The sequence below is a fragment of the Trachypithecus francoisi genome, unplaced genomic scaffold (genome assembly GCF_009764315.1).
Source record: "Trachypithecus francoisi isolate TF-2019V2 unplaced genomic scaffold, Tfra_2.0 Lachesis_group21, whole genome shotgun sequence".
Lineage (NCBI taxonomy): Eukaryota > Metazoa > Chordata > Mammalia > Primates > Cercopithecidae > Trachypithecus > Trachypithecus francoisi.
Window position 1 is genome coordinate 43,336,211 of NW_022681467.1, and position 12,659 is coordinate 43,348,869.

Below are 12,659 nucleotides of genomic sequence, written 5' to 3' on the forward strand. Positions count from 1 at the left end.
TCCCAAACCTGACATGAGCACTCTCTTTTTCTTGACCATGTGGGATGTGGTTTTGGGTCCTATGAGTCAGATCACAGATTCCAAGGCTGACCAAACCCCCAGTGTCAGTGTTTGTAGAGCCCTCAGTGGGTCAGATTCTTTCTGTTCACAGGGATGGTTCGAGGTTTCTGAGAGGTGTGGCACATGGGAATAGAGACTGCCTGGCTTCAAGCCCCAGCCCCTTCCGTTACTTGCTCTGTCACCTCAGGCAACTTAACCTCTCTGTGCCTCAGTGGCCTTGGGTGTAAAATGGGGCCACTATGTGCATCCATGTCACAGGGCTGTTGTGATGCTGCAATGAATTATTATTAATTTTTTTTGAGATGGAGTCTCACTCTGTCGCGCAGCCTGGAGTGCAGTGGCATGATCTCGGCTCACTGAAACCTCCGCCTCCTGGGTTCAAGCAATTATCCTGCCTCAGCCTCCTGGGTGCTGGGATTACAGGTGTACGCCATCATGTCCAGCTAATTTTTGTATTTTTAGTAGAGGCAGGGTTTCACCAAGTTGGCCAGGCTGGTCTCGAACTCCTGACCTCAAATGATCCGCCCACTTGGGCTTCCCAAAGTGCTGGGATTACAGGCGTGAGCCACAGGGCCCGGCCTGCAGTGAATCATTATGTAGTTCTTAGACCAGGCCCTGAAGAGTAGACACTCCACACCCGTGGGCTTTCGTTATTACAGCTCTTATTCCGGGGGGGTGCTGAGAGCTAAAGACGGGCATGATCTGATAAGGTCAACAGACAGTCTTCACTTTCTCTGGCCTTGAACTCATGCAGCCTGCCTCCTGGAATTCTCGCAAAATGTCCAAGGCAGTGGGAACAGGTCAGTCTGGAATTCCACACTGCACTGTCAATGCCTCTTCTGAAGGAATTCTGCAGCCAGCCCCGTGTGAGTGCTGGGTGTGTGTTCCCACATCTGGGCATGGGCAGAAGTCAGACCAAATGAGAGTCTTAATAGCAACACATCTGCTTTTCAGAAACCCCACTGGAGCCAGTCTCCATAATATCCCAGCCGATCCAACGAAGCTGCTGCCATGAAGGGCGGCCTGTCGGCTCCCCTGCCCCAGACGCAGCCCGTTCGCTGCCAGAACGTGTCATCTCAAAGGTTAACCCAAGGAGAATTGCTGGCTGAGGGCTGCAGCCCACGTGCTCCTCCAGGAAGGATGGGAGGGGAAAAGCATTTCCCTTTGTGCTGCTGCCCAGAGCTGGCTCAGCTGATCCCGGCTGACAACCAGCTGCCTGTGCTGAGGTCCGGAATTCCTCCCTGACAACCTCCAGGCCCAGTGGCTGCCCAGCCCAGAACAGAAATCCAAGCGCCATTCCCACCCGCTGGTGACACGCGTGTGCACGCACACACATATACAGCCCAGCTCCCTGGATTTCCTGGCATACAGCCACACCACAATCTGTTTCCACAGGTGCTCACGGCCCTGGCCTCTCCTTCCCCAGCAGAGAGGTATAAAATGCATGACATAATTGCTTCCCATTGGCCCTGGGGTTCATCTGCCAGAACTGTGTGCCACCCAGGGTGTGGCTTGCGTTTGGGCTGCACGGTTGCAGCCCTGAGCTGGGCCCAGGGGCCCCCTGGATCCCTGGGGGATGACATACTTACAGAGAGCCAGCTTCCACGTTGGGGCCCCTCACGTAGAACGGGACCCTGATGTCAAACTCGTACGGCATGGATTTCCCTTTGACCAGGCCAAACTGGCCGATGTGGTAGCCGTGGTCGGCGGTGTACACGATGTACGTGTTGTCCAGCTCGCCCGTCTCAACCAACATGTTGTAAATCTGCAACACAGGCGAGGAGGCAAGGGGCAGTGGGGACCGGGTGCCTGGCCCGTCTCCGACCTGGGGTTGCAGGGGCTTGAGATCTCAGTTCCCATCCTTCCCCTGCTTCAGGTCTTCGCTTAACTTTCCCAGGGGCTGTCCCCTTTGTCACTGCACCTTCCTGCCTCCCATCACTCCCTGGCCCGCCCTCTCCTCCATGGTTCTTCGCAGCCCTTCTCGGCCTCCATCTCTTTTACTTATCTGTGGATCGTCTGTGTCCCTGCCTTGGCATGCCATGCTGCCTCCATTAGGGCAGAGACTTTTGTCATTTTGTTCCCTGCTTGCTGTATTTCACGTACACTGGCACTCAATAAATGCTGTCGGGTGAATGAAGGAAATGAGTGAAACTTGGACTGCAGCCTGTGGCAGAAGCTTGCCATCTGGAAGGGCGCCGTGTGGCAGAACTTTCTGCACTGGTGGCCGTGTAAATGTCTGCACTGTCCGATACGGTGGCCTCCAGCCGCACGAACATACTGAGCACGTGAAATGAGGTTTGTGTGACAGAAGAACTGACTTTATGTTACTGTATTCAGTTTAAATAGCCATGGCTAAATAAAATGTGACAATACCCATACAACGGCATACTATTCAGCAATAACAGGGAATGAGGGGGACGGATTCATGGGATACCAGGGGTGAAGCTGGAACACATGGCGCTAAGTGAAAGAAAGGCACCGGGCACAGAAGGCCTCAGCGTGTACGGTTCCATTTATAGCAAACGTGCAGAACACCAAATCTATAGAGACAGAAAAGAGATCATCAGTTGTCTGGGGCTGCGGGTGAGGGAGATTTAGTGGGTGGTGACTAAGGGCTGTGAGGGTTCTCTTTGGGGTAAGAAAAATGTCCTCACATGGATGTGGTGATGGTTATACAACTCTGGGTGTATTAAAACCACAGAATTGCACACTTTAATTGGGGGAATGGTATGGTATGTGAATTACATCCCAATAAAGGTATTCAAAAATGTAAACAGCAGGAAAAAAATATAACTGGCATACGTGGTTACCATATTGGGCAGCACGGATCTAGAATATGTTTCACGAAGGAAGAGGCTTTTGTCTGGATCGCTCTAAGCTGCTCCCCAGGTCTAGCATGGGGTCTCTTCATTCTGCCTTTGATTTCCATTCCTCCAGGAAAACCCTGAAGAGCCAGGAGGTTCTGGCCCTGGCCTGGCTGGGGGTTTGGAGCCACGCCCACCAAGAGGCATGCAGTGGGCGCCTACCGTCTCCATGGAGTCGTCCACCGACATGAGGGTCTGCAAGCGCTTCCGCTGGAGTATGTTGGTGAATTCCATGTGGATGGGCTTCATGGGCCCCGTGTAGCGCATGATCCAGTGTTTGTCCGGGTTGGGCGCATAGTTGTAGCTCGGCGTGCTGGTGGGCAAGGACATATGCATCAGTCAAAGCCAGGGACAGCCTGGACCCAGCCTGGCCCCTATCAGATCCACCTGGGGAGCAGCCACCCTGTGCTGTGTCTGCAGCCCAGGGCCAGCTGTGCTCCCCTGGTGGGAAAGGGGACACTGGCATGTCAGGGGCTTATCCAAACCCTGTTTCAGCATTTCTCCACATGTGAAGTGTGCACGTGGCAAGCTCCTAAGGGGCACAGCATTCAGTGATCTTGAGCGACAAAGTGAGACAGCCAGTCCCTTGTCGGCTCTCTCAGGGCAAAGTCTCAGTTTGGTGCTAGTGTTTAACACCTCTCTAGACTTTGCTCATCTCCCTTTTGAAAAAAAGAGAAGACAGTCGAGTTCAGAGCCTTCATCAGGAACCAGCACCCAACTCGAATTCCGTAACATTGCTTTGTGTGCCTTGTATCTATTTTTGGTAGATGGCAGTTACCTTTGGTGAATGGCAGGTGGCAGTTATTGTGGTTAAGGTAGGACCACAGAATATCCGTTTGCAATAGATTTTAGTTTGAAATAATAGAAATTGATTTAAAAATTAAATAAGTTATAGTTATATCTGTAAGGCCAGAATTGTGAGGAAGGCACCTGAAAGTGTACATTTGGGACATGCCACATTCTCTTCTTTTACTTTTTGAGATGGAGTCTCGCTCTGTCGCTCAGGCTGGAGTGCAGTGGTGCGATCTCAGCTCACTGCAACCTCTACCTCCTGGTTCAAGCGATTCTCCTGCCTCTGCCTCCCGAGTAGCTGGGACTACAGGCGCCTGCCACCATGCCTGGCTAATGTTTTTGTATTTTTAGTAGAAATGGGGTTTCACCGTGTTAGCCAGGATGGTCTCGATCTCCTGACCTCGTGATCTGCCTGCCTTGGCCTCCCAAAGTGCTGGGATTGCAGGCATGAGCCACCGCGCCCGGCCTTCTTTTTTTTTTTTTTGAGATGGAGTCTCGCTGTTATCCATGCTGGAGTGCAGTGGTGGGAATCTCAGCTCACTGCAGCCTTCGCCTCCTAGGTTCAAGCGATTCTCCTGCCTCAGCCTCTTTAGTAGCTGGGACTACAGGCATGTGCCACCACACCTGGCTAATTCTTGTAGTTTTAGCAGAGATGGGGTTTTGCCACGTTGGCCAGGCTGGTCTTTAACTCCTGACCTCAGGTGATCCACCCTCCTAGGCCTCCCAAAGTTTTGGCATTACAAGCATGAACCACTGCGCCTGGCATGCTGCTTAATCTTGCAGCAGGAGTGTGTGGGGCAAAGTTCTGTCTGAGTACCTGTGACATGAGGGATGGAGGGACCCCAGGCAGGTATCTATGATATCACCGCAGTGGCTGGCCATACCAGCTGCTGGGGTTCAAACCCCAGTTCTGTCTTTGGCCAGTTAGTTCTCTCCCAAGGCATCAGTTCCCTCATTTCCTACCCAAGGAGAATATAGACAGTGCCAGTTCCCAGGATGGCTGTGAGCACTGAGGGAGAGGCTGTAAGGGGAACCCTTCTAACCATGGCCAGTGCGTGATGACTGCTTGGGAGAGGTTATCACTGGTGTATCCCTTTGTCATTAGTAATCACAGGTGACTCCACAGCAGAAGTCAGGTACACTGGCTCTGTCACTCACTCCGTGAGACAGCGGGCAGGTCCCCAAACTTCTCTGACCCTCTCTGCTTCCTGGTTAGTCAATGGAAGATTAAACCAAAACCAGAGGAATCACTGTAAGCAAACCAAGAGCACCTCCTTGTCACCTCGGTTTATGCCGGGCCCCTGGATCTGAGCTACTGAAAACCGCAGCATGTGGGGGTCTCCTTGGGTGGGGTGCACCACTGACAGGAAGCACTGTTTAAGGCCTCGCAAAAAGTGGGCTTCCTCGCCCTGGGTCTGACGGTTCTTAAAGGCCAGGTTCCCTGCAAATCTGGCTCCTCTTCTCAGTCAAGGCTGAAGTAAAGGTTGAGTTTCCACCGCTTTTCACAGTGGGTGTTCCGGGGGCAAGGAGCTCCCGCGAAGAAGAGGAGGAAAAACAAGCCTGGTCAGAGGGGCACAGACATGTCTCCCTCCGACCTGGCTCGTCCGGACTTCAGCAGCGTCTCAAATATTGCGATCGTCCGGGGCAGACATTGTGACGCTGCTGCTGGGGTAGCTTGGCAGCTGTGGACACCGTTGCTATGTAAGGCGGGAGGTGAGTCACTGTCTCCAAGGCTCCCCTGGACTCGGTTTTCTGAGCACCTGGCTGATCTGCAGCCTCCCGCCACTAAATCCATCAGGGCCCACGTTCCTTTCATTACAGAACGGCCAGGCTCCTCTGCGGGCTGGCTCTGCCGTCTCAGGGCCTGACTGCCATGTAGAACGTTCCCAGGAACGAGCTCAGCTCCCCTCTCAGATCTGTCCCACCAAGGAACTGAAAGGAAGCTGCTGGGGGCAGCAGATGGACAGAGATGTTCTCTGTTCCACACAGCCCAGCGTGTGGGAAAATTGGTCCCGCAGGCCCAAGGGCCTGGATTCCAGGATGCAATTTTCAGCAATCATCCCTGAATCCAAGAGAAGTCAGGCTGATGTCAGCCCTTGAGAACAGTGAGGGGTGAGTTTGTTCAGAGGATGATGATTTCTGCAGCCCCAGCTCTGAGACAGTGCTTTTGGAGAAGGACACTGAGGCCAGAAGGCAGCAGAGCCGGGTGGTGCTTGGGGTCGACGCCGGCTTGCCGGTCGCCTGTGTCAAGCCAGGCTCCACAAGGGAGGACGTCGGCATCTTCCCATGGGCTCAGCTGCCCGTTCAACAAAGATCTGAAAACTTCACCTCCTCCAGCATCTCAGGAACGTCTGGTGCGTTCACAAAAGGGCATGAAGGAGAACATCCCCTTCCCTTCTGCTGGGGAAACGGTGGGAAGATGGTGGTGTCCTCACAGCCCCTCCACTGTGTGTCTGGGGCCTTCAGCGGCAGCCCCGACACCCCTCGCCCCAAAGCCCTTGAAGCCACAATCAGCGCCCTTTGCAGGGAAGCTCTGAGGGCTGGTGGGCTGTGTCTGTGGGCCTGCCTGTGTGTATCTTTGTATTTCTGCCTATGTCTGCATTTGCACGTGTGTATGTCTGTGTGTGTATTGTGTATTGCATGTGTGTATGTTTCTGTTTTTTTTTTTAGAGACAGGGTCTCACTCTGCCACTCAGGCTGGAGTGCACTGGCGCAATCACAGCTCACTGCAGCCTTGACCTCTCAGGCTCAAGCGATCCTTCCACCTCAGCCTTTCCAGTAGCTGGGACTACAAGCGTGCACCACCACCCCTGGCTAATTTTAAATTTTCTGTAGAGACAGAGTCTCATTAAGTTGCCCAGGACTGCATGCGTTTCATTGCGTGTGTCTGCTTGTGTGGTATGCCTCTGTGTACTTGTGTGTATTTGCATGTCTTTGTGTGTGTTCGTATGTAATGTGACTGTGTGTGTGAGGGTGCATGGGAAAGGTGCAGGGCCCTGGGGTCTGTGGGGTGGATGGTACTACCACCTACCAACTTTTGACAGAATCCATAAGGCCTGTGCCAGGACAGGGCATGTGCCAGCTTTCTAGGGGAGAGATGGGATAGGAGACCCCTGACAGAAAGATCCAGTGCTCTAACGTTGTGCCCCGGCTCTGTCCCCCGCCCACCCCTTCTTGACTGTCATCATCAAACATCCTAGCTGCAGAACTTTCTCTTTTTTTGGTTTCTTCTGGAAATGATTATACCCCAGAGATAAGAGAGCCTTCCAAACATGTCCCTGAGAAGGCAAAGGGGGTTTCTCCACATAAGAGCAGACAGTGCTCATTTTCAATTTCTGTAATTTTCATTTCAAAGGGAAAATAAACCAACAGGCAATGTCAAACAATTCCACCACAAAATTCCGGCGCCGCTCGCTGCTGCTTGGGGTGAAGCTGGCACCTCTTTTAGAGATGCTGCCAAAGCAAAGCGTCCCTTGCCCCACCCACGGCTTCTCCCTTAGATAGGGCTGAGTGGCCTCCACCCCCTGCAGGGATGAGTTCTAAGTGGGGGTGGGGCAGGATGCCAGCTGCTGGGGGAGGCTGGCCTTCTTGGGTGGAGAGGAGTGGGCTTGGGTTTGGAGGGGGAGCCAGACAGATGTGCACAGAGGCAATGCTGCGGCCCCTGGGATCCAGCTCGTCATCATCCGTCAAAGCCTCCTCCCCAGAGACCGGGATGGGAAGGTGAACTGCGTCTTTCGTACCCTCTCTGAGCTGCTTCGAGGGCTGTCAAAAAGTAATCACAGGAGGGGCTTGAGGAGGGCAATGTATTCCGATTGTAATGAAGCTAAACAACCTGAATATTCAGGCAGTTTCCAAACCGCCCCATCCTTGCGGCTCCAGAATGTTACAGCAAGGGCTGCTGAGTTACCGCTAAGCAGGGGGTGGTCTGAGGCAGAGAGAAGCAGGAGAACTTTCCAGGAAGTTTCCCAGCCAGCTGGATGGAGGCCTGCAGGGGTGGGCAGAGGCATGGGAAGCAGAAGTGGGGGATGGACTTGAATCCTGGCTCTGGCACTTAGAGCTGGATAACCTCAGGTAAGTTACCTCACCTCTCTGTGCCTCAGTTTCTTCATCTGTAAAATGGGAATACCAAGTGTGACAGGCAGCCTCCAAGATGGCCCTCGATGATCCCTACTTCCTGGCCTTCACACTCCTGCGTAGACTCTCCCATGTTGTAGGAGGACTGGTCCGTGTGACCAATAGAATGTGGCAGAGTGATGGTGCCACTTCCAAGATTAGGTTGTAAAAGACACTGCGGCTTCCTTCTTGGCCTCACTCTCTGATCATTTGCCATGGGCAAGGCCAGTTATCATGCTGTGAGGACACTCAAACATCCTATGGACAGAGGCTCATGTGGCAAGGCCCAGCCATGGGACTGAGCCCCAGTCAAGCCTCAGGTGACTGTAGCCCCAGCTGACACCTTGACTGCAACTTTGGGAGACCCTGGGCCAGGAGCTCAGAAGAGCCACTCCCAGATTCCTGACTCACAGACACCATGAGATAATTTGTGTTTGTTGTTTTAAGCTGCTAGATTCTGGGATGATTTGTCACATGGCAATAGATAACTGGTACACCAAGGGTCATTGTGAGTATTCAGGGACTGGACGCAATGCGAAGGGCTTAGCACAGCACCTGCTACATAGCCCACGGCTCAATAAATGGTGGCAAATAATTAGTCTGGTAAAACTATAGACCCCTTACTCAAAAGAATGTTTTTAGATGTCTTAAATAAAATACACATGGCATTAAAAGGAAACCTACTCCCCACAGTTCCATCCACAGACCTCTTGGCGGGAGGCTGTGTATCCCAAGTTAAAATTCTCCTGCCTTGGTCTGTCGACCAGGCTGTCTGGAGTTGCATCCCAGTTTCACCATGGACAAGCACATGTTCTTGGGGTCTTTCAACCAGGAGGATTAGAGAGAAGGCACAGTGAAGTCATGGTGGTGACAGTACTGTTGCTAAAGCCTGACCCTCCCCCTTCATGCTAAGCAGTGCCTCTGGCAGGCACAGTGCTGAGGCTTACATGTGCTGAGATGCATTGGGGAAGAGGCGTGAATATTGTGGGGCTGAATCCTCAGGACCGTGGGGGGCTGCATGGCTGATGACCATGAGGACTGGCCTGTGCGGGTACATCTTCTTGGATGTGCGGAAGAAGCTCACGCTGTCATTGGTGATGAGGTCTGTGAGGTAATCCTGGGGGGTGGGGAGAGAAAGGAGAACAGGTGAGGAGCCAGGTATTCATACTGGTGTCCGCTATGTGCCAGGCACCGTGCTAGGGACTGGGGACACAACAGTGAACAAAACAATTTCTGCTCTTGTGCAGTTGACAGTCTAGCGAGGAGACAGACAAGAAATAAGCAAGTAAAATAAATGAAATGCCAGACAAATGATGCAAATCGTGCTAAGCTCATTGGAGATAAAGCAGAGAAGTGGGTAGGGAGAACAGGGCAGGAATTGCAATATGTCATTCAAGATAGATATTAAAATAATAGGCTGGGTGGGATGGCTCACACCTGTGATTCCAGCACTTTGGGAGGCTGAGGTGGGTGGATCACCTGAGGTCAGTTTGAGACCAGCCTGGCCAATATGGTGAAACCCCATCTCTACTAAAAATACAAAAATTAGCCAGGCGTGGTGGTGAGCACCTGTAGCCCAGCTACTCAGAAGGCTTGAGGCAGGAGAATCACTTGAACACAGTAGGTGAAAGCTGCAGTGAGCCAAGACTGCATGATTGCACTCCAGCCTGGGTGCTGACTCAAAAAAAAAAAAAAAAAAAAAGATATTAAAAGAATAATAGCTAACACTATTGAGTGCTTACGATGTGCCAAGGACTGTTCTGTGTTTACCTGTATTTGCTCACTTAATTCTGACATAACTACAGAAAGTAGGTATGATGATAATCCTTATTTTCCAGAACAGGAAATTAAGGCACAGAGAAGCTAAGTAAATTGCCCAATGGCACACAGCTAGTAAATGTTGGACCCAGCACTACAGAGTCTTGGCTCGTAAGTCTGAAGCTTTTTCAAGGCTCTGGGGACACTGTCATGCAGGGTGGGTGTATCCCTAAGTTCCTGGGGTGCCTACACTGGGGCAGGAGCAGACACGTGTATAAATAAAGAACCAAGGTAGTTAAAAGGTGTGACAGATGAAGGAAATATAATAAAACACAGAGATGTAACAAAGAGTAACTGGGAGCTGAGGTGAGGGGCATATTTTAGCTGGGGCAGTCACGGAGGTCCTCTCTGAGGAGGTGACATTTGAGTTGAGACCTGAATGATGAGAAGGAGCTGGGCATAGGAAGATATATGTCACTGAATTTTGCTGGAATCCCCTGAAGAGCTTACTGATACCTGGGCCCACCCCCAGAGATTCTGGTTGGATGCAGTTTGGCTCAGGTATCAGACTTTTAAAAAACTCCCCAGGGGATTCTAATGGGTATTCAGGATTGAGAATCACCGATTCAGGGAAGAGTTCCAGGCAGATATAACAGGGCTCTGAGGCAGGAATGTGCTTGTCATGTGTCCTAAAAATAGAAAAGAGGGCAGATGGCAACTGGTTCCTTGGAAAGAGGGTAAATGCAGAAATGATATAAGGAGCAGCACACAAAAAAAGGGATGGGGATGCAGTAATGTCTCCAGGAAAATAAGGAACTGACTTACATATTGGGCAAGAGGAGAGAAGAGTTGGAGGAAAAGTAAATAGCCAGAACTGGAGGCTTTAAAAGCTCAGCTAAGAAGTTGAGGTTTGCCTAAACTCTTAATTCTTTTTTTTTTTTTTTTTTGGTCAGGGTCTTGCTCCGTTGCCTAGACTGGAGTGCAGTGGTGAAATCATGGCTCACTGCAGCTTCTATCTCCCAGGCTCAAGTGATCCTCCCACCTTGGCCTCCCAAAGTGCTGGGATTACAGACATGAGCCATAGCACCCATACAACTCTTCCTGAATTTAGTAAATATTTAACTGCTAATCTTTCTTGAAGGTAATGAGTTCTTGAAATATACCCTCTGCTAGAAAGCAGCTCTGCCCAAAACAATTACTTTAAAAAAGTGATTTTCCTGAAAAAAAAAAAGGTGAAGAGGTGGCTACAGCTTCCACCCTGAAGTATACAACATATATACATATACTATGATGTATTCATACATCTACAGACACTCTTTCGGGTACACTCATCCACTATATCCATATGCACAAGAATGGCCACTGCAATATTGTTTATAAAACAGAAACACTGCAGTGACCAGCAGGAGGATATATGTTTAATAGTATACATGTATATATATTATACACACAAGTACATATTAGAGACAGGGTCTTGCTCTGTCGCTCGGGCTGGAGTGCACTGGCACAAACATAGCTCAGGGTAACCCTGAGGTCCTCAGCTCAAGCGATCCTCCTGCCTCAGCCTTCTGAGTAGCTAGGATTCTAGGCACGTGCCACCACACCCAGCTAATTTTTCATTTTTATTCTTATTTTGTAGAGACAGGGTCTCTACAAAGACAGTCTTGAGTATCTAACAGTGGTTAGCCCAAGTAGATACAGCTAGCAAGTGGTTGCCCAGGCTGATCTCCAACTCCTGGTCTCAAGCAGTCCTCCTGCCTCAGCCTCCCAAAGTGTAGGTATTAATGCATGAGCCAACACACCTGGTGGCATTGCTGCCATACTATGCAATGCTGTGCAGACGTTAAAAAGGGATGTGTAAAGTTGTCCAAGATACATGGTTAAGGCTAAGAGCAAGCAACAGAGTCAAACCCAGAAACATTCTATTTTTTTGTGGGGGCAGAGGGAAGGGAGGGTGAAGAGGAGAAACCAAACTCTAACCTCATATATTTTTGAGCATCAAGGAAAAATCTGGAAGGATATCAAAATGCTGATTGAAGACTGGGAAGAGGAGAGAAGCAGAGAAAGTTACTTGCTACTTTATATATTGCTCCTTGAATATTGTTTATGGATTAATTTTGGGGAGTAAAAACAATTTTATAAGGGGCTCTATAGAATGTATTACATAAAAATAATACATGTTACATAAATCAAAGAGCTGCTGCTATAGTTTTGGAACATGATCTAAAGGTATTAGAAAAGTTCTTAAAATGACAAAGGTAACTTACAGTGGATCTAAAAATGGTGCAAAGCTCTGTACCCTGACATCAACAGTCAGGGCCTGAAGGGGTCAAATCAAGAAATGGCATGAGAACGAGGTGGAACCGCCAGTAGTAGACACTTGCTGCCACCCACCAGTGGGGTGGGATGGGGTGGGAAGCCACCATTGCTCTTCATAATAGACTCATCTTCACTACTTCATCATAGAACTATAAGCCTGTTTGGCTGTGGTTAAACTTTTTAAAAAATAAAGCTACCATTAACCTCCATTCCTAGGAGAAGATATACAATGGGATTATAAAGCAGTGAAAAAGAACAGAGCTACGTGGATGAACACGGATCAAACATGGATAAATCTCACAACGTTATATTGGGTGAGAAAAGCAGGTTGTGGAAGGATTTGTATACAGTATCATTTATGAAAAGTCTAAGGACACACACAGAACATCGTACATTGTTTGAGACATCTGCATATGGGATGAAATAATAAAGGTACGCGTGGGAAGAAGCTCCAGGATATTGGCTACCTCCAGGGAATGGCTCAGGCCAGGAGAGGAATGAGAGCCAGGAGGGTAGGTCAGGGGCTCCCAGAGTCTCATGTTTGGAAGTGTGTGTGGGGTGATTACGGTACCTGCCTCTCGAGGCTGACAGGAGGGTTAAAGCTCTAATAGATGTGAAGCTCTTGCCACAGTGTCCTGTGCACAGCCAGCTCTCTGTCACCATTCAATTAAGAATCAGGACTGTCTTGGTGGCGAGGCAGATTTTCTCCACGTCTGAGAGCTCCCCTCCTTATTTGTCCTCCTCAGTGGCCAC

At 50.2% G+C, this 12,659-nt stretch overlaps 1 protein-coding gene across 8 annotated transcripts in view; it reads right to left on the reverse strand.

Moving 5' to 3' along the window:
- The window catches only part of SULF2 (sulfatase 2), a 137,143-nt gene that overhangs the window by 28,929 nt on the left and 95,555 nt on the right, over positions 1-12,659 (reverse strand). For all 8 annotated transcript variants that reach the window (XR_004431268.1, XM_033186671.1, XM_033186668.1 and 5 more), the window contains exons 5-7: positions 8,777-8,946; positions 3,087-3,237; positions 1,650-1,825 (exon numbers count right to left, since the gene is read on the reverse strand). Coding sequence is in view for 7 of the 8 variants with exons in the window: in XM_033186671.1 (XP_033042562.1) it covers positions 1,650-1,825; positions 3,087-3,237; positions 8,777-8,946 (497 nt within the window). In the remaining variant the exon portion in view is untranslated. The remainder of the gene's footprint in view (positions 1-1,649; positions 1,826-3,086; positions 3,238-8,776; positions 8,947-12,659) is intronic.